This window comes from Anguilla anguilla, chromosome 6, assembly GCF_013347855.1.
Source record: "Anguilla anguilla isolate fAngAng1 chromosome 6, fAngAng1.pri, whole genome shotgun sequence".
NCBI lineage: Eukaryota > Metazoa > Chordata > Actinopteri > Anguilliformes > Anguillidae > Anguilla > Anguilla anguilla.
The window spans coordinates 27,020,228-27,041,606 of record NC_049206.1 but is presented as its reverse complement, the minus strand read 5'-3'; the positions used below and the strand labels follow the sequence as shown (position 1 = coordinate 27,041,606).

The 21,379-nt window shown below is 42.3% G+C and overlaps 1 protein-coding gene across 1 annotated transcript; it reads left to right on the top strand.

Moving 5' to 3' along the window:
* Positions 1-15,196: 15,196 nt before the first annotated feature.
* Positions 15,197-20,316, top strand: LOC118229041 (terminal nucleotidyltransferase 5A-like). Its single transcript, XM_035420695.1, has 2 exons — positions 15,197-16,529; positions 17,247-20,316. Exons 1-2 carry the CDS (start codon positions 16,113-16,115, stop codon positions 18,024-18,026), a joined length of 1,197 nt encoding a protein of 398 aa, XP_035276586.1. The 5' UTR covers positions 15,197-16,112; the 3' UTR covers positions 18,027-20,316.
* Positions 20,317-21,379: the final 1,063 nt, after the last annotated feature.

The following is a 21,379-nucleotide window of genomic DNA, read 5'->3' as shown; positions in this document are numbered from 1 at the left end:
GTGTTTTAGCCCATTGTGGCCTTGTCTGTTCCTTGTTTGTTCACCTTGTGTTAGTAAAGTCTTTGTTAATTTTCCCTTTTGAGTTTGTGTTTTTTTTCCCTCTGCGTTTGGGTCCCCCCTACCCGGACCGTCACAGTAATAATGTGTACATGCACAGTAATTATGCTGTAGCTACATCTGTATTGACGATGTAGTTACACAGGTAACATGGCCACTAAAATTAATATAAAGTGAGACCATCATTTGTTTATGAAGCAGTGAACAAAAACAAATAACAATATGATTTGGCATCATACACAGCTGACTTCCAGTGAGATATCATTTTACTGGCACATTGGACTTACACATTAAAGTCACATCCCAGTGAAATGATCTCTCACTAGAAGTCAGATGTGTAGTGATGCTCGTTCATGTTGTGCATTAGTTGTCATGTTTCTGTCTTTTTGTTACAGTTATTCCTTTTTTGGGCCCCCAGATGGCAGCATGTCTCAGTTTTGTATTTCAGTTTGTTTCCCTCATTACTTTCTCCTGTGTTTAATTGTATTATTGTGCTCACTCATTCAATCATTGTTTTTGTCTGCCTCTCTGTGTTAATTGTGCATTATGTTCTCCTGTGTCTTGTTAGCCCCTGTCTATTTAAGTTCTTTGTTTGCCTAACTCGGGCACTGGTTCCTCTTGTGTTCTGCCTGCCTGTTATCTGCCCTCACTAAGTGTTTCAAATTTTCAAGTTCCCTGTATTTCTAGAGTTGCGTGTTTGTTTGCTTGTTTGTAAGAGCCCAGAGTCCAGCAGGAGCTGCCTGCCCAGCCCAGAGTCCCCGGGCCCCCTAGCGTTTCCGAGCCGTTGCTGCCCCGCGTCCAGGAGCTTCCCTGGCCCAGGGCCCAGAGACCCCGACCGTCCAGCAACCCTGGAGCATTTCCGCGACCACGCCTTGGAGGGCATTCCCCTTTGGGGATAGGGTCGGTCCGTCCCCCGAACTGTTCGCCTGTCCCATAGTCTCTGTCTGCCAGCATGCCTGTCTGTCTGTCTGTCTACCTGCTTGTCTGTCGGCCAGTTTGTTGGTCTATCTGCCCCCCAGGCCGGCCCGTCGGCCTGTATGCCTGCCTGTCTGTCTATATGTCAGTCCTTCTGCCTGTTGTCCTGTCTGCCCGTCTGTCAGTCCCTTTGTCAGTCTTTGCGTTCACCCCTCTCTTTCCCTGTCTGTCGCTTAGCGTGTCTGTCTGTCTTGTGGTGTGTGTCCCTGCCTGCCTGTCGGTGTGTCTACCTATTTGTTAGGTCTCTCTTCTGACTGGCCTATTTGTTAACTCTCTTCTGGCTGGCCTACCAGATTCTGCCTTCAGACCCCTGCAACTCATTCAGAATGCTGCAGCTCGTCTGGTCTTCAACCTCCCCAGACATTCCCACGTTACCCCCCTGCTCACTACCCTCCACTGGCTGCCTGTCATGGCTCGCATCAAATTCAAAACATTGGTCCTAGCATACCAGGCAGTCAAGGGATCAGCCCCAGCATACCTCCATAAGATCTTCAAACCCTACATTCCAGCCAGACCCCTCCATTCCACTACCTCAGGATGCCTAGCACCTCCCCCTCTTCACGCTTCCCGGTCACGTCTCCTGTCTGTTCTGGCTCCACAATGGTGGAATGACCTTCCCGTGGAGGTCAGAACAGGTGAGACCCTGATCACCTTCAAGTGACAACTGAACTGCACCTCTCCCCATCCCTCCCTACCTCCCTGTAGTCTCTAATTGACTATGTAAGCTTAGGTTTGTAGCTAAGTAAGCTGTTTATCTTAGTTTATTTTAGTTATTGCACTTGTGCCTACTTAATTATTGCTTGTATTATTTGCAAAGACTGCTTTGTTGCTGCTTTTGTTTGTGTTGATCAGATTAACCTACAGGGTCCAAGTTAAACTATGCGGTCGCTCCCTGCACTTGGAACTGTACTTCCTTCTAGGATTTAAAACACACTTGTTCCTGGTTATGGTTATACAGTTTGTTGTACATCGCTCTGGATAAGAGCGTCTACCAAATGCCTGTAATGTAATGTCTCCCTGCCCTGTTCCGTGTCTGTCTTGAGTCCGAATCCCGTTCTGTTCCTGAGTCCGGATCCCCTCCCGAGTCCTGTTTCTTTTTCTGTCCGGTCCGGTTTCTGTTTCTGTCCGGTTCAGTCCCGAGTCCTGTTTCTGTTTCTGTTTAGTCCGTAGTTCCCTCCTTCTGTTTCACCCCTTCCCCAGGTCGGTCTTCTGGGGACGTCAGGAGCCATCCCTTGAGGGGGGGTACTGTCGTGGTTCTGTCTTTTTGTTCCAGTTATTCCTTTTTTGGGCCACCAGATGGCGGCATGTCTCAGTTTTGTATTTCAGTTTGTTTCCCTCATTGCTTTCCCCTGTGTTTAATTGTATTATTGTGTTCACTTATTCAATCATTGTTTTTGTCTGCCTCTTGTTATCCCTCACCTCTTTGTGTTAATTGTGCATTATGTTCTCCTGTGTTTTGTTAGCTCATGCCTATTTAAGTTCTTTGTTTGCCTGACTCGAGCGCTGGGTCCTCTTGTGTTCTGCCCTCACTAAGTGTTTCGAGTTTTTGAGTTCCCTGTATTTTTAGTGTTGTGTATTTGTTTGCTTGTTTGTCTTTTTTTTTTTTGTTTTTGGAATTGCCCATCGTGGCCTTTTGTTTGTTTTGTTTTTGAAAGTAGAGTCTTTATTTGAAATGACCTTTTTGCGTCTGGTTTCTGCACTTGGGTCCTACCCCGCCTCACCCTGACATTAGTTTGCTTTATTCCAGTAATACCTTCCCCCGGCTGTGCGACATGAGTTCTTTAAACACACAGTACGACTGTAAGTAGGAGCAGCAGGAGGGCTTACATGACCTTGCTCCATTACTGTACTCTCGATTGTGAAAGATAAATTATATGGTTTAAAGGCTACTAATCTAATAGGACCTTGTTGTAATGCCCTTCTCATTCACTAAAGTGGGCCTTTGCGAGAATGTCTAATCAGAGACGTGAGATTTGGGGGAAGAGAAAGATTCCAAGATTCCATCCATCTCTAAACTGCTTATTTCTAGTCAGGATTGCAGAGGCGCTTGAGCCTATCCCATCATGCAGTGAGTGAAAGGCCGCCAATCCATTATTGGCCCCACACACCATGCACTCATACATTCATACATATGGGCAGTTTAGAGTCTCCAATTTGCCTAGTGCATTTCTTTGGACTGTGGGAGGAAACTGGGATACCTGGTGAAAAACCACATGGACATGAGGAGAACATGCAAACTCCAAACAAAAAGGCCCTTGGTCAGGATTCAAACTTGGTACCTTCTTGCTATGAGGCGACAGTGCTATTCACTGCACCATGTCACCCCCGTCTGCAGGATGTATAACTTAATATTAACACTTAATGTGCATGTGCAAACTGGAGTATACTAATGCATACTACAAATAATTCACTCTGGCATGTGGCTGCCAACTGCTGTTTACTCTTCTCATAATTTCTATTATATGTCAGGTCAGTGTTTTTTCAATGCTATATTTCATGCCCCACATGAATTTCCCATCTGAGACCATAAAAACATACAGAACTGAACTGCTTAGGTGATCTCAAGCCTGGACACATCTTCCTCATAAAAAAATCTCTGTTTTCTATGAATCGACTGGACAAATGGGACATTCACTCTTGAGAGACTCCTCCTCCACCCGTGTGTTGACAGTGTTGGGCATTGTGCTCCGTTTCAGCTTTTCGCAGTTTCTTCTTTCTCATTACAGCTTTAGTCGTAGCTTGTTTTTCATTACTGCAGGTGTTGTAGGTAGGTGTAGTGCTTAAGGAAATGGAACTGTTATTCTGGCTTCATTTATAGCCATGAGTGAGGTACTTGGATGGCTACAGCTGTATAAAGTTATTTGCTAAAATGTGTATTAAGAGCACCTCAGCCTAACTGCTCTTAGCCATTGAAGATGAACGCAGTAATGCACTGAACTACTAGAGTGGACAGTTCTGCAGAGGGCTGGAGAGTTTGGCGTTTATAGGCTGTGGGAGTGGGCGTTTACATTATTTTAGATCATATGGGACTTCCTGTGCATTTGAGAACTTTGTGCCAGGGGAGTGCTGAAAATTTATTGGCTGTTGTGAGAAGAATAGTGTGCCAACAGGCCCCACACTGATGGAAGAAAGAGCGCAAGGGAGAACGGGGAGTGGCAGAAAGGGAGGTGGGGATTGTTCCGTTTATTTCATTCTCCTTTGTTCTTGTCGCTTGGCTTGCGGTCCTTAAAAATACCCATCATCTTGGCTAAACTGAAACCAGACTTTGCCTTGAGTCATCCAAGGTGAGAGACTCCACCCTGCTCTGATTTCCTGGCCTTTCCTGATGGGGGTGGGTGGGGGAGGGGGGGCGGGTGAGAAAAGGGAACAGACACACTTATTGGAGAAGCAGACCTTGGGCATTTCATCACTGACAGACAGCAGCGTCAGAGCACAGTCACAAACTATGCTGGATTAAACCCATGCCCAGCAGTCGCTGATGGGAAAGCCAGCCTCATCCAGCAGTGGCTGATGGGAAAACCAGGCTCGGATAGACAGAGAGCTGAGCAAGACCAAAGGCCTCTTTCCAGATGTCCATAGATCATCCAGGTTTCATGCACCATCCAAAACAGTTGTAGCCAGCACAGTAAAATAACATGAAATTTCTGGTACTGTTGTTATTTTAATTATTATTATTTGTATTATTTATTTGTTATTTATAATAATAATAATAATAATAATAATAACAATAACAATAATAATAATAGTCCACAAAAATGGTTCCCAGGGCCTAAATTAGCCCCTGATTGAAAGGAAACCGCAAAACCAGCTGGCACTATGGCCCTCGAAGACTGAAGTTTGACATCCATGCTTTAATCACTGAATTGTCAACCACCAATTTGAAAGAGGGCAGACAAGCATGCTCTTCCCTCCAAGTTCTGTCACCCTGAAAGTCTCCTTTTGATACAAAGTTAAATTTGTAAATGCAATTCTGCAATCTCTGGCCAATCAGTGGCATTAATCAATCAAATGGCGTTCAAACGAAAAAGAAAACCAACAGTACTACTGGACTCGAGGGCCAGCTTTGAGTATCCGTGTCCAAGACCATGCCAAAGAAGACATGAAATGTGAAAGCATGTTGTAATGATACCAGGACAGACAGACAGTTTGTTTGTACCTCTTTGTTTGTGACTGTACATGGTAACTTGCCATTTGCTGGAAATAATAAGCATTTATGACCATTGCTGTTAAAACTCCTCTCAATTTAATCTGGTTAACTTGAATAACAAACTGACTAATCTATACATACTGGCAGGGAATTCCCGCTCTCTTCATTTACTTCCATGTGGTAATGTTCCTTTTCCTCATGTGCTGTTAGAGAATTTAAAGGGCAATTTAAATGTATTTGTACTAATCTAATGATTACAAAACAAAAAAGGTAATTCACATTGTACTTGCTGAAGCTGGTGTATTTTCAAGAGTTTTGATCACCGTCATTGAAGTTCACATCAATCTGTATTATCAATCTTAAAAAGCTGTGTTTCAGAAGCCCTCCCGCCCATCCATGCATGCAGCAGTAACCAACCCCCCTCCCCCAACTCAGTAACAACAGGAACAGACTTATAATCTCATGAGGAAATGGAGTTTGGGTGGAGGAGGGGGTTTCAGACTGGCAGCGTACAGCGAGCATGCATGCATGCACCCAAAATAGTAGGGGTAGGTTGTTTAAACAAACCGCTCTGTTATGTGAGCTGGACTGTGATAGGCGAGCACGTTCCACCTACTGTATATGGTGTGCTTATGTAGCAGTTATGTAAATGTATTCTTTTTTGTCATCATGAATGTTGTCATCATCAGCTGATTCAGCCGGAGCCAGGCTCGATTCTTATGGCCTGCCTAGGCTAATGTAATGCTTGATTTGTGGGTCGTAGAACAAGGAATATCCCTGCAAATACGAATAATCTGTGAATCTGTGCAAAGATGTGAAAACTCCAGTTTTGAGAAATCAGATACTACCACCTCTACCAGAAATAATTTGCTGCAGATTATTTAGGTCATTTGTTGCTTTGTCATTGAAAACAAAACAAATGAAAGCCACTACTGATATACAGATCAGTGTCTATTCTGTTATGGGTGTTGGTTGGTGTTACAAACCAAATCTTTTGCTGAGAAACATAGAGTGCATCATAATACTTCATCCAAGTGTACATGGATTGTATATAATTTGAGAAGTGTGACAAATGTATGTGTGTTTGTGTCATAAAATTATGTTGTAATGTTATTTATCTATTGGTTTTGTTGTTTACCTATCCCAAGATTGGAGGATGCAGAGACACTAATCCCTGTTTAGGATATAAGTATGGTGTTTCAGTCTGAAAGCAGAACCTCTCGGGAGCATACCCAACAGAAGATCAGTGCAGATGAGCTCTCTGAAGGAACACAGAGACACGTACATGCTCGTGCACACACACGCACATAGACACACACATACGCACAAGTGTTCCCTCCCACGAGAGACCATTGTTTAAAATGTCTGTGAGACAGCTGACTCAGCAAGACGACTCACAGAATATACTCTTACAGAAAGCCATGCCAGACCCTTGGGCCCCATACGAAGGCCTCATTCATTTTTATTTAAAAAATCTGGTGTCTTTGTACCTTACAATAGAGATGTAGCTGACCATAGAGTAACACAGAGTGAACACATGCACACACCTTGAATTGGGAGGCACAGCTGTTAAGCCTTCGTTAAACATCCATGCAAACTCAGCATCCGTCAGTTATGCTATAGTTCAAATACAGGAGTGGTTTGCAAAGCTTAGCAGTGAAACAGTGCCCCCATCAGGGAGAGAGCTGAAGTTCCAATTCCCCCGTCTTCATCCTACTCAGCATAAAGTGAATACCGTAGATGGAACCTGCACTGTAACTGCCAAACAGCCTGCAAATCCATGTCCCTGAGTTTCCCTCGGATTGCTTCAGCTTAACATTTAAAAAGATTTGAAGTACTGATAACTTATTGTTATTTATCATACATTACTATTGGTTCAGTAAATGTGAGGATCTGGCCTATTGTGCTCTCAGTCCCTTGGTTCGGGCAGCTTAAGATGGTTTATTGCAGCCAGATAAAAAGCATATCATCCCTTGGAGAAGAGCCTCTGGTCTTTGACATACAGAAAACCAACAGTTCATTAACATAAATAATGCTGCATCACCTCAATGACCTTCTCATACCAGTCCCTGTCAATTATTATACTTTTCTTGGGAAACTGTAACTTAGGCTATAAAATCTCTCTGTCCAAACTCTAACTGTCTTATTGATTTTCTTAACTACAGTATTGATGTCCAGACCAATAGAGCAGCTGTTTCCCATGATGCTCTGACTGGGGGGGGGGGGGTTTCTCATGATCCTCTGACGTGAGAGAGAGGAGATGTTGTCTGCCATAGTGCTCTGGGGCAAGGGGAAAGGTACTCACAACATAATCTAGGCGTTATCAATCTCACTTACAAGGAACTGCATTTTTTCTCAGGAGTGCCTATATTAACAGTGCCAGTTCAGAGCTGATTAACGATGAGTCATGTTCGTTTATATATATTTACATAAGTATGTACGTAAAATCAGACCTGGGTCAAATATGTATTTGTTTGGTATTCTAATACTTTTCTGTGCTTTATTGATCTTGCCCGGTGTAATGGAGCCTGCCAATATGACCAGAAGGCGAGGTTTGCACTTTTTCATTGGTTCCAGTACACCAGACAAGATCAGTAAAACAAAGAAAAGTATTTGAATCCAAAACAAATAAGTATTTGACCCAGGTCATTATGTATGCACACAATGTCTGCATAGATGCATGTGCATTATAGACATAGGTATGTCTGTCTGTGATACTGCTCCTGGTTTATATGTTTCTGCATCACCTTCTATTGGAAGTGATAGTCATATCAAGTCATATACAAGTATGATTTTAGTCATACTTGTATTGGTTATTATTGCATAGCTGTGTGCATGGGGCTAAAACAGTAGACAGCCATGTCCAGCATCATCAGTGGATGCCAATGAAAGGTGTAGATTGACACATGAAGCCCTGTAAGTTATGCGGCTTTACGAGATTTCCATCTCACCTAAACATGCGTGCTGTGTGGCCATGGAAAAGGATCCCGGTAGGTGCAGAATGAATGCTTTGGTGCACTGTTGGGGTGTGGATCATGAGTTGTCAGCTGAAGGAGCCGATATGGAATACAAAATCATGTTATCAGCTCTATGAACCCACAGCCAGGCACATTCATTCAAGTAAATCAAAACTGAACAAAGGAATTCTGTTTTGACAAGAGGGCTCCTTGCAAAATCGCAGCATATGAATGTCATTTTAGAAAGAGTCAATATTTTGGGAGACAAAGACATTTTCCATTGACAATTGGCTTTATACAATTACACTTTATTGGTGATTCTGTGCTACTCATTTTTCCTCATTTCTTTTAATACATACCTCCAATTCAGTGTTAAAAAATGGTGGTCAAGCACAGCTTCTCTTTAAAGACTCATATTAATTAGGGCTTCAAATACACTTTGTTTTTCAGCCAATGTGTTTAAATTGCAGAGGGTATGTGTAACAAAACAGAATGTCAACTTTTGTTTGAACTTTTTAAACAATTTTTTGTGCGGTTTATTTTTGCACCATGCTACAATACATTACATAAAACATTATAATACCAGAACAAGACAGTTTACAATACCAAAAGTAAGCCTTGGCACTAGGTACTAGGGGCTAGACAGATAGCACCAAAACACAATTTTCCACATACTCAGGGGCTGTTTATTAAAATGAAACTCCAACAGTCACATCTTCGTTTTCACAAGGAATTTCATGTTTAAGTTAAAAGCAAAAATAAATCAAGGTCATTACCCAAATTTCATTAATTTCACATTTTTTCACTTTTTTTATCATCATCCTCTTCATTATCCAAAAATAGAAACATTACCTCTAATAATGTAATAGCAGTAATAATAAAAATAGTAATAATAAAAATGTAAACTATAATATAAATATTTTAATAGTGTAATTGAAATGATTAGTAATCAAAATAATTGGAGGAGGAATCATGTAATCGTCTTGCTCCACAGTGAAATCTGCAGATCTGCACTCTGTGAAAGTAGCAGTAAAATATTTTAAACCTCTCACAGAGCTTTGAAAAAAAAAAAAATTTAAGAGCATAAATATGCTGGTGTAATTTCATACTTTATTATGAATTTCACATTGCATTACATTTTATTTGGCAGACGCTTTTACCCAAAGCGACGTAAAGTAAGTGCATACTGAAGGCACACTGGAACAACTACAGAACACAGGTCCGATAAGGTAGAATTTTCATTAAGTATCAGTTATCCATAGCCAAGAACATCAAGTCTAGTTCATGTACTAAGCATCACTAAGTCAGTACAGTTAGGGTAAGTCAAACTAGAAGTGTGACATGATTAGAAGAGAGATATTATATGGAGCTACAACATCAGGATGACAGCACAAGTGCAACACAAAAGTGCTGGATGAAGAAGTGTAACATGAAAGCGCTAGAAGATCAAGATACGAGGATATCAGTTATATAAGGCAGTGATCTGGGATTGGGAGTAACCCTACAGAAGAGTAGTGTTAGTGTTAGTCAATGTACAGTCTGAAGAAATGCGTCTTCAGACCATGGCAAAAAAAATGGGCAGTAAGAACCATTCACCCAGATGGCACGAAGTGCAAGTTGCCCTGCTGCAGCAGAGTGGAGTGGTTGTGCTAGATTTCAATGGGGATATTGCTTTTTTTGCCATTTTTATTAGATATAATACGTCCTTAAACCACCAGGGTTTGTGAGCTTAAAACTCTCAATCAATCCTTATCCGAGAGTTACTGCTCTGGACAGCAGTATCTTAAACACTGGCAATTTATGTCACTAGATGGCAGTGTTGTACTCATTAGAGACACTGCTTGCTCCAGCTCCCTGTTGTGTGTCCATCCATCCAACCATCCACATGCCTGCATATTCCTGGCCAGGGTGCTCTTGTGAGTGACACTATACAAATAAATTAAGACATGTCACCATGTTTTTCCTCAGGGTGAAAGATATCCTGCTGTTTTGTATCATTAAAATTGTCAAACAATCACCAGTGACACTTTTGATTTTTCCCAAAATAAAAAGGCCTGTTCCCATCATGAAACGTGTATGCTACACTTACATGCAATGCATTTGACCATAGGCATAGGTTTCTTTAGGCATAGTCAAATGTCAAGTCTCCCAAGCATACTAGATATTCTAGAAATTAGTTCATAGGAAAATAGTGGGGTGACATGTCTTCATGCCCCCCCTCCTCCCCAAATCTACTTGTATGCATTTGACAGACAAAAGGTAACTTTCAAGGCTGTTATGAAAAACATGTACTAGTGCAAGATATTAACAGACACCAGAATCGGATATAAATAATGCTTTAAAGTAATCAGACTCTGCCTCTCTCTTTTCATTCAACAAGTTAATGAATGTTGTGAGCTGTTAAGATATATTACTGTTAAGTGCTGCTATTATTATTATTACAATACACACAGAATGAAGGAAAATGCTGTAATTCTATGTGAAATTGTAAACTTGAGCTCTGTGAACTCTGTGAATTTATGTGGTCTGTATAACAGATACCAAGGATTTGCCTGCAGTGGTGGGTTGCCAGGCCTTGTCTGAAGACAACCATGTCTCTAAAGTCTAGAGACATGATCTGTCTTCAGACGAACTCATTCCACCACCGCGGAGCTTGGATAGAGAAGAGGTGACTGCAGCTACCGGAGATAACAGTGATCACATTGACTTATTTGGATTGCAGGATGTAGTAAAGGCTTGGTGGTAGGGTTCACTAAACCACTAAAGAAAAATTCTGTATTATCGCTCACCATCTTGGATGTGCACAGCCAGGAAGTTCTAACTCCAGGCAAGATGTTACAGCCAAACACAATCTGTCGCAACTACCCACTATGCATGCCCAAATAAAGACTGATAAGCCTGACTTAGCCTTTATTGGACATATTGTGAGATGCACTCAAACACTTCAGTTAACAATTTGTACTAAAAGAGTGGTCAACTTAAAATTGCTTTGACACATTTGTGGGTGACTCATCAGTCACTCATTGCTGACAGTTTCAGATCCTAACCACACTGTTTTGCTCTTCTTTCCCACACTTAAGTGTCACATTCAGCAAAGATGCAAAAGAAAGTCATGCAAAAGAAGTACTGAGTATTTTATTGAGTGCATTTTTTTGGACATACAATAATGATTGCTACCTGCCCAAGCTCAGTGGTGTCTTTACCTCTTATCTCAAAGTTTTTTTAAAGCATCAAGAAATTTTTTAAAAATATATTTTTTTACATATTCCTATACAATAGTGCAATCATAATGGTATATTCCTGTAATAAATGTTAACATTGTGGAGCCAACCACGGTAATTGCTTTCACAATTTGCTGTCGTCATGGTTGGCTCTTGGTCACCCTGTTCCTGGCTAATGGAAAAGAGTATAAGGGTTACTTAGCTGATTAGCCCTGATGTCAGAGTCAAACATGTTAACATTAGCATCATCTGCTTGTGGAACTAATCCTCACAGCCTTGTTCAACTGCATCCACTCTGTGCTTTGGGAGAACATGCCCCTCTAGGAAATACTTAAAATCCTGAATATGGATGATAGAATGCAGAGGCCGCAGCTGAAGCGGGTTCCTTTATCTTTGACCCATCTAACACCTGACATCTGTCACTTTCACTTTAAGAGGTCCTCTAAAACCGGCCCAAGCCTCACTAGCGGCTTACGCCGCTCGTCAGTAAATCCCATCCGGCCACTGCGGAGACGTCTCTTGGGGATCTCCATGCTCACGGCCAGCTGGGGGAATAATTAAGACCAGGAGCAAAGCTGGAAGGGGTGGAGCTTCACTTAGTTCTTCCGCCATGCTGTGTTCCCATGATGCCCCGGGGCCAGCTGCCTGGCAACGGAGGACGGGACTCAGGTAGAGGCTCAAGATAATCCAGGGGGGTCACCGAGACTCAGAGGGCTCTTCTGTCTCTCTGGAGACCTTTCACCTATTTTCTGCCTAGAGACATCTACCTGAGTGTGGCCTTCACGTTCAAATCCCCAGTAACCAGCCATATCTCACGATCATCTTTACACAACTTACATTTCAACAAAATTATAAACTATGAAGAACAAATATTCCACATCACAGGCCTTTTAATCAGAAATGGTTTCATTTTTCTGTAATGAACTTTATGACCAATGAATCCTTTAGAAACAGGTTGCATTTTTAAAAAAAAAATGATTTGATTCTAGACTCGACAGGTGAAGTTTCTGGGGACCTAACAGTTGAAAGTGAGGCCATCTGGACACTCAAACCAAATAATTTCTGAAAAATGTTCAATGACACAGAAAATGAGCCAAACCTGTGATGTTAGAACTGCCAGTGAGCAATGGGAGGGGTGTTTTCTGTTTGCAATACACATATGAAAAATATATTTTGTCTATAATACACTTAAATTGCATAAATATAGTAGAACACTAGAACAGGAAACTGAGCACGAGAAGGTGAGAGTAAAATAAACAGAACATGGGGAAAGAGAGGAAAAGAGAGACATCGTAGGAAGAAAGGAGGAACAGGAATGAGGCAAGATGACTGAATATATTGGAGGAGGATGAAATACAGGATGAATTTGGCCTCTATCTCCACAGCATCCCTCTACAAATTAATCTTCAACTGTGTGAATTGAGCAAGACAGAAAATTAATGCAAACTGGTTTTCACACTTCAAAAAATGTGAATTAATCATCTTTAATATGTTTATCAAAATCTAATGCTGTCCTGGCAAACTGGTTTAGTAGTTTGATTGGCAGCAGCAGTTTTTTTAGCTATACATCTACCATTCACTAGCAGTCCATCAACACAACTCAACACAACTTTCCTCTTTGAAAGAAATAAAAAATAACACATGTAATCCCCAAATGCACTAAAATGCCCGGAAATAATCTGCATAGCTTTTTCCTTAGGTCTACCTCCATGGCCTTTCCACTAACCTTCCTCCTTGACCTCTTCCTTAACTCTCTCTCCGACCCCCCTCCCTGACATTGCAGATAATACAAAGTCTGGCTTCAGGAAGTGTGAGACTAATGGGCAGATCAGATTTTTTTTTTAAGCCGTGAGCCGGCGAGACAGTTTTAGAAAGCTTTCGGAAGAAATTTTGCTCAGCGTGAACCTGCCGGGCTTTAGAACATCTGCGGACTTGCCGTAGTCTATGAGATCTATGTCAGTTAAAGACAGGATGCAACCTGGTGTTCTGGAAAAAAGCATTCGACTTATCCACTGAAACATATTATCAGTCCTCAAAGGCTCAGTTATCACAGCACCTGCTCTGCCTGAAGCTACTGATGCCTTGCCGCTCCATCTGTCTGGCATGCTTGCAGGGCATCAGCCCTCAACTTTCATCCATGTGATTCTTGATTGTTACCTGCTCCTTGCACTTCCTGTTGATAAAATATACACATAGATATGTAATAAAATAAACCAGCAGTCACAGTTTGTTCAGCTGTTGCTGTGCCTGTCCCCTGTATTTGTAAGGATCAGCATACATCTTCATAAAAAAAGGCATGCATAATCAATTTAAAACAGTGGCTTGTCTGGCACAGCCTCAGGGACACATATGAGTTTAGTTTTTAAATGGTATTTGTTTTCTGCTCTAGAGATATGCAACATGATACTCAGTGAAACAGTGAACCAAAGTTCCCAACATGAAAATAGTTAGTTTTTTTTGTCACATAAAATAACTGAATGCATATTGCTTATTTAGCCAAATCCAACTGGGACCTGGGATTTAACAGGGCTAGGTTTGTTTAATTGTGTGCAATTAGGAGACTGGGATATGATTGTACAGTGTAGAGTGAATAGTGAGTAGAGTAGTGTGCAGTGTAGAGTAGCTGAATCAGAGAGATTTAACAGTGTATGATCGGGGTTTGGAAATGACTGTGCAGAGTAGAGCGGTTGATGGATGGAGATTTGACAGTGTGGAATAGCCGTTTTGGAGTCACTGTGAAGTATATAGTGTGAGATAGACACAGGATCTACTGTGGCAAGTATCTGGTGAGAACGTGTGGGACGCTCCTGTGGGATTAGGCAGACTCAGTGCAAAGTGGGTAATCTGGAGTAATCTGGGTTTATGGGCTAGCGGCTGCAGTGACGCAGGGCTTTATGTGTAGTGCTCAGTGATGGATTCTGGATGACATCTACCCTGCCTTGATACTATGGGCCAGCCACCATGTCCACCAACCCATAATGTACCTAGTTCTCACTCCTCTCACTTGTAATGTAGCTCCCCTAGCCCCAACTTCCCCAGTAGAGACTGTATCTCTTATTCCCCTCTCCAACTGACTTTACTTAATGACTTACTAACTTACTTACTTCTGGCAGTACTGATTAACTCTGGTGGAAATCAGTACTAACCTCATGAGACTAAAATCTCTCCAGGCCTAAAAGCCTGTGCTTTTTCTTCTATTTATCCTTACTGCAATAGGTGGCCCCAGTCAGACATCTTGTCAGACATTAGACACACTTAATTTTCAAAAACTATAAACCACTGAATTACACACGCATGCGTGTGCCCACAAACATGCACATTCATTCACTTTTTTCCTCCAGATGGCAGTATCAAAACATGCAGAAGTCTCCTAAAACTCCTCATGTCATGATGGACACAGATGAAATTGTTGAGGACAGCACATTATATCATTTTTTGAATACATTATATTAAAAGGCACGTGCCAAAAAATATGCATACGTTAAATAATGCTGTATTCTTATTTAATTTACATTTTCCTTTCGAAAGGTGTTTGTTAATTAAAGCTGACTGCTAGTCAGCAAATCCCCTAGCTATTGACATTCATTCATTCTAAGTGTTGAATTCAGCTCACACACAAAGATAAAAACCATATGTGTGTGTGTATATATATATATATATATATATATATATATATATATATATATATATATATATATATGTGAACCCATGCCTTTCTGCATGTGCTATTAAGTGGAACAGCCTTCCCCTATTTTGCCAATTAGCCTTGGTCTTTGCCTACGCAATCTCTTAAAGTTCTCTGGATTACGACTGGCGAGGACAGTTGTCAATCAACCCTACCCTCCCAGGCGTCTACAGGACTGAAGCCAAGTTTGTCAGAATTCCTCTGGCAACCTGCAAATCAGACCTTCGTCAAGTAAGGTGCTACTAATCGGCGAATATACTCGGGAAAGACAGGAACTAACTATGCAATGCCATTCGAGTGGTTAATTTAGTTCATGTTGAAGGTCCGTAAATTTATATGGTTAATTTCTTAGTTATTGTTGATAAATTGCAAGACGTAAGAATATATAATAATACAAATATCGCATGGGGTTATTGGAAAAAAAAAACAAAAAAAAAAAACTTGGTGAACAGCTGTAGCTATGCTACGTGGTTCGAACTTTTATTGAAATGAATACAGTAAGCAGGCTGACATTTTTTAAATATCGGAAAATGTAGCCGTATTGCGTGTGTAAGGCTGAATACACACTTCCATTTGCAGAGAATTGTAAAATGACGATTCAGGTGTTATTCTGCATTGATGCAAAGTGCAAGGCGTGCCCTCGAGCTATGGAGTCACAGCCAGAACTTCAGAAAAGCCTGGGTATACGGAGCCAGACACAGCGGTCCGCAGATGTGGGGAAGAAATAGAGTCCTGCAGATCACAGAGGGAAAATCTGGGGGTTAACGAGTGAAATAATTGTGAGCGTGGAGTATTAGCTACTGACGCTACTCGTTACTTCCCTGGTCATAGGCTATACGGGGCAGCGAGGTGAACAGAAAGCAAGTCTTAACTCTGTCGCTCTTACTTTTAAATGATACGACATACATTTTTATTTAAAGTAACAGACGGACAAATCTATAACTACAGCTTGAATGGACAAAAATAACTAATATGGAGTAATTTGTTGGGAATTTTCCTGCATTAGTTCAAGCAAAACGGAAGCCCGTCTCAATTCGAGCAGTTTTCATATTTGCTCTTTTATCACCACAATGGCCGAACAAGATACTGTCAATTTTAGTGGTGACGGCGACAACAGAAACTTGAGCGTCCTCAGCTGGGAGCAAGTGCAGCGTCTGGACAACATCCTCACCGAGACAATCCCCATCCACGGCCGCTGGAGCTTCCCCACGCTGGAGATGGAGCCGCGGGAAATAGTTAAAATTGTGCGGAGACGGATGGAAGCGAAACAAATAAAAGTCCGTGAGGTCAGATTAAACGGTTCTGCTGCAAGCCACGTTCTGCACGAAGACAGTGGTTTGGGGTACAAGGACCTTGATCTCATCTTCTGCGCAGAGCTGAAAGGCGAAGCAGAATTTCAGACTGTCAAGGAAATTGTTTTAGACTGTCTCCTTGATTTTTTACCAGAGGGGGTGAACAAGGAGAAGATAACGCCATTAACATTAAAGGTAAATTACTTCTATTATCGTAATGTTTCAGACTTTTAAAAATAAATGCAGTTAATGTAAATCAGGATGATGGTGCTATCAGTACCTATCGTTATTATGGCATTGTAATTTGGCCATTGTGCATACAGTATAAGTTTAAACTGCTGTAATATATCTGTGCCGATTATAAAAATATTGGTTTCTGCTACAAAGAGGATTACAATAATCCAATTTAAAGCAGATCCACATTAATCGGTGGACCCTGTTACCTTGATCACATACGTAGGCAGGACAAGGTATTAGACTTTCATTTTAGCAGTTATACACAATATTGGGTTTTGGATGAAAACAATGTGTTACTTCTTAAATGACAGATGTGTTCTTTTGAATTTGTTAGTTATAGATTTTGTTTTCCATTCTCCTTTGAATCAGAATGAAATGAATAAATTTCGTGTTGCTCTTTCTTTAAAATGGTAGCTGTGTTCTTTTGAATTTGTTAGTTATAGATTTGGTTTTCCATTCTCCTTTGAATCAGAATGAAATGAATCAATTTCGTGTTGCTCTTTCTTTAAAATGGTAGCTGTGAGAATTTATTACTGTTCAATAAACAATGAGTACATGGTTACGTAGTTGTTGATTTATTTATTTTTCTTTAACTGTTACATGCAACACACCGTGTCACATTTGTGTGTGATAAATTTGGAACTGAGCTGTTCTTCGTGTGGCCCTGCTGTACAGGAGGCCTATGTCCAGAAGATGGTGAAGGTGTGTAATGACTCGGACCGCTGGAGCCTCATCTCCCTGTCCAACAACAGCGGCAAGAACGTGGAGCTGAAGTTTGTGGACTCGTTACGGCGACAGTTTGAGTTCAGCGTGGACTCCTTCCAGATCAAGCTGGACTCACTGCTGCTCTTCCACGAGTGCTCGGAGAACCCCATGTCGGCCACCTTCCACCCCACCATCATCGGCGAGAGCGTCTACGGCGACTTTGACGCGGCCTTGGCCCACCTTCACCACAAGCTGATCTGCACCCGCAACCCGGAGGAGATCCGGGGCGGCGGGCTGCTCAAGTACTGCCACCTGCTGGTGCGGGATTTCCGCGCGGCCTCGGAGAGCGAGATGAAGATGCTGCAGCGCTACATGTGCTCGCGCTTCTTCATCGACTTCTCCGACGTGGGCGAGCAGCGGCGCAAGCTGGAGTCCTATCTGCAGAACCACTTCGTGGGGCTGGAGGACCGAAAGTACGACTACCTGATGACGTTGCACAGGGTGGTGAACGAGAGCACGGTGTGCCTGATGGGCCACGAGAGGCGGCAGACCCTGGACCTGATCACCGCGCTGGCCATGCGCGTCCTGGCTGAGCAGAACGTCATTCCCAGCACCGCCAATGTCACCTGCTTCTACCAGCCTGCCCCGTACGTGGCCGACTGCAACTTCAGCAACTACTACGTCGCTCAGGTTCAGCCCGTGTTCGCCTGCGCACAGCACGCTTACACCGCCTGGCTGCCCTGCAACTGAACCCGAGAGCCGTGGCTAGGGACGGAGGATTCCTAACACGACAGGGGCTGAAACCCAGCCAGCGGTTGGAAGCAATGTACGCTCCACCATTTTGGCTCGAATTGAACCCTGGAGATATTTGTTTTCTGTCGAGGCCTCAACGGGGAGGTTAAGGCACCTGGTTCCCGGCTCCACCCAAGACTGAGCAGTCTGGCGTTGAGCTTTTCCCCAGGGGGGACGGGACAAACAGAGAGCCTGGCCCCACCCGCTCTTTGTCTTGTCAGGGTTTCGCAGGGGAGCACGCAGGTTTCTGCTCTGCCTCAAATCCGCAGTGGTCTGGACAGAGAGGCAGGAAAAGCCTGCCTAGTTTCCACCACAGAGGTTGATTTTGACTTTGGGCTTCTAAACCTAAGCAGAAATGTTAATGCTGTCAGCGTAATAGGACTAACAGTATCAGTGAATGTGCTTTCAGAACTGGGGCAGGTCTAAGCGCCTCCCCCACCCTCCGGTGCTCAGTGGCAGGAGAGTGGGAGGAGGGAGTAATGAGAGAGGACAGCAGCAAGAAGAGGGAGGGAGCAACCAGGATGGAGGGAGCAGGGGAGAGGGAGGAACGAGTATGGAGAAGAGCAAGGGCTCTGATATTGTTTCCCCTCCAGAAATATAAATTCCATCACTCACATTCTATGTGTGACATGTGGATGGAAAGACACTGACAGTTTTTGAAACCGAAGTTGTTTTTATTAAAAATTTCCAAATATGGAAAAAGAGAAATAACACTGTATTTGTATCCATAGATTAACCACATGTATTAAGTGCCTAATGCCTACTTAGAGGTATAATTTTCTTAATTAAAGACAATGCAACCATAAAGCTTGTTAATGTATTAGCGAAGTTCAGAGCTGCACAGTTCATGAAATAAAGTAAAGTGATATAAAGCTGTTGGTCTTTGGGATAGAGTGGGCTTTCTGTATCTGTAATGCAGGATGTGTGAAAATGTAGTAAATGTATAGAAATCTTCAAATATTGTGAAGTTTTCGTGTTGGGTTCATTTTTACGAGTAACAAGAAGCTTGTTATTCTTCGTTTTTCCTTTCAACCCATCCTGCAGCTGAGAAATCTTGTTTTGTGTCTATCTCAAAGACCTCGGAGTGAAATGACAGGAGAAACGAGGGGATGATTGATCTGTTTCCACAAGCCTGTGCTCTGGCTGAGCGGTGTCCATGCCTTGACTGATAGGAAGAGAGGGAGCTGAGTGGTAGGGTATGACAGCACTGCTGAAAACAAGCAACTGGATGTATTGGGCCTCTAGGGCAGACCTGTGCAGTTGCTGAAGCGAAGAGCCTGGCTGAGTGAATGGGTGCAGCCAATGACGATTCTGAGCCCTTCTCTCTGCAAATACCGGCCCTGAATCGCCTCTTTCTCAGTCTTGCTCACTTCCTCACTCGGTTCTTCTCCCTGAGAGCAAAGGGTTTTTGTACAATGCCAGCAATGTTATGTAGCACAGAGATTTCCATATGCTAACACAACCATAACACTGAGGTTATGGCTGGTCAGCACAGTGAAGAGCACAGCAATTGTACCCAACTCTTTAAAATATTCAAAGCACCTGGGGAACGAAGCACTATTCTTTGGCAAAACCAGATCACTACTGTAATTTGGTGTCTGTCCATCATTCCTGAGGAAATTATATGTATGTAAGGATCTGAGCTGGTGTGTATTGGTACATGTAGAGCCTTGCAGTATCAGAACCTGAGATGGTGGCCTGGATCCACAGCCGAAAAGTAGGGGGGGGGGGGGGGGGTTGTCAGGCTCCAGTGCTTAGTCTGGGGAGCTCACTCAGTCTTCACTCCCCTTTTTATCACCGGTTTAACCTGTCATTCACTCACTCTCCTTTTACATGATGTTATATTTCTATACATTTTTATATCTGTAAGAAACATGCTGTGATCATAATCCAGCAGGACAAGGCTGTAAAGCATCATTTGTGTAGTCCTACACATAGCAAGGGCAGAGTTGCAATGATATTCATGCATTTTTATGTTCGTATGTGTATTCCAGCTTTATTCTGGCACCAAAAAGAAGTGTGTGTGTGTGTCTGTGTGTGGTTGGGGGTGGGTCAGTAAGCCAGGGGATAATTATTATTTTTGTAGTTGTATATTCCTGATGTAACAAAGCTTTGCTGTCTGATGAGATCACACAATGTATATTTTTGATCAGATTATTATTATTGTTTTTTTTTTGGAGGGGGGAAGGGGTATGTCACCTGTGGATCAAGGAACATTTACTTTTTCATTAAAAAAACTTGAGAACCAGTTGATCTCAGTGTAGTTTATATTTTACTTTTAGTAGAAAGAAAATATTTAACTTGTTAATACCCAGTCTCTGCATCATTCATTGCCCTCCACCCCTCTCCTATCATTCCTACCCATCCTCTAGTGCCCCTAGCAACCCTGCATCCCTCCCTCTGCCTTCACACTTGTTTATGCAACCAGTATGTCTAGATATTCATCCAGCAAATAAGCTAAATCATGTTCTTTGCATTCGGAGTGACTAAGAATCTACTATAAAACCTTATTAAAAAAAAAAAAAAAAAAAATTAAAAATAAGACTGCATAGGCAGATCAGTTTCAGTTTAAATAAAACAGCTTATCCATGAGAAAATAAGGCACTTCATTATTCAAAGTGCACTAAAATGTCTGATCGTCAAGTGTGATTTGAAGTTGCAATTACAATTTTGATCCTTAGAAAACCCAGTCAAGCTGGTGGCTTTCCTGGTAAACTCTAAGATGTTTTTGTTAAGTTGGCCTATACCACCCTAAAATATATTGTGTTAGGCTGCGTTAGACTATCCCTAACTACTGTACGGTGTCAGACAAACCCAACCAAAATTTAAATACAGCAGGGATAAAACTGAGTGACCATCCACGTGGTATCTGCTACGCATAGACAGTCCCGTGAACGCACACATCACACAGAGAGCCAATGGCAGGTCCAGCACAGAGACCCCCTCACCTGCAGGACATCCACAGAGGGGCTCCTAGCAGGTATGGCACCACACAGAGGGCCCATCACAGGCGGTCAATACGTTTAATCTGCTAGGTTTCCTAAATCCAGTGGATTTCCTCATCACCTCAACAGGTGTTTATTCCCTGACAAACCAACTTCACATAAAGAAAAGAAATTGGCACTCAAATAAATAAATAAATAAAATTGAACTTGTACTGAAGAGTCTGTTACATTGTGAAATTTCATATATTGATTTTTCTCATCTTTACATGTAAGGGTGTGAGCACACCAGGCCATTAAACAATGTCTAAAGAGGACGAGGGCAATGCTATCCTCATTAGAGAGAGAGCGCTCTATATTTAGTTGTAA

Bases quoted from the DNA above. Each gene is read 5' to 3' on its own strand.
- LOC118229041 (XM_035420695.1), top strand. From the start codon at position 16,113: ATGGCCGAACAAGATACTGTCAATTTTAGTGGTGACGGCGACAACAGA. The intron at 16,530-17,246 runs GTAAATTACTTC...CCTGCTGTACAG, and splicing joins TAACGCCATTAACATTAAAG to GAGGCCTATGTCCAGAAGAT.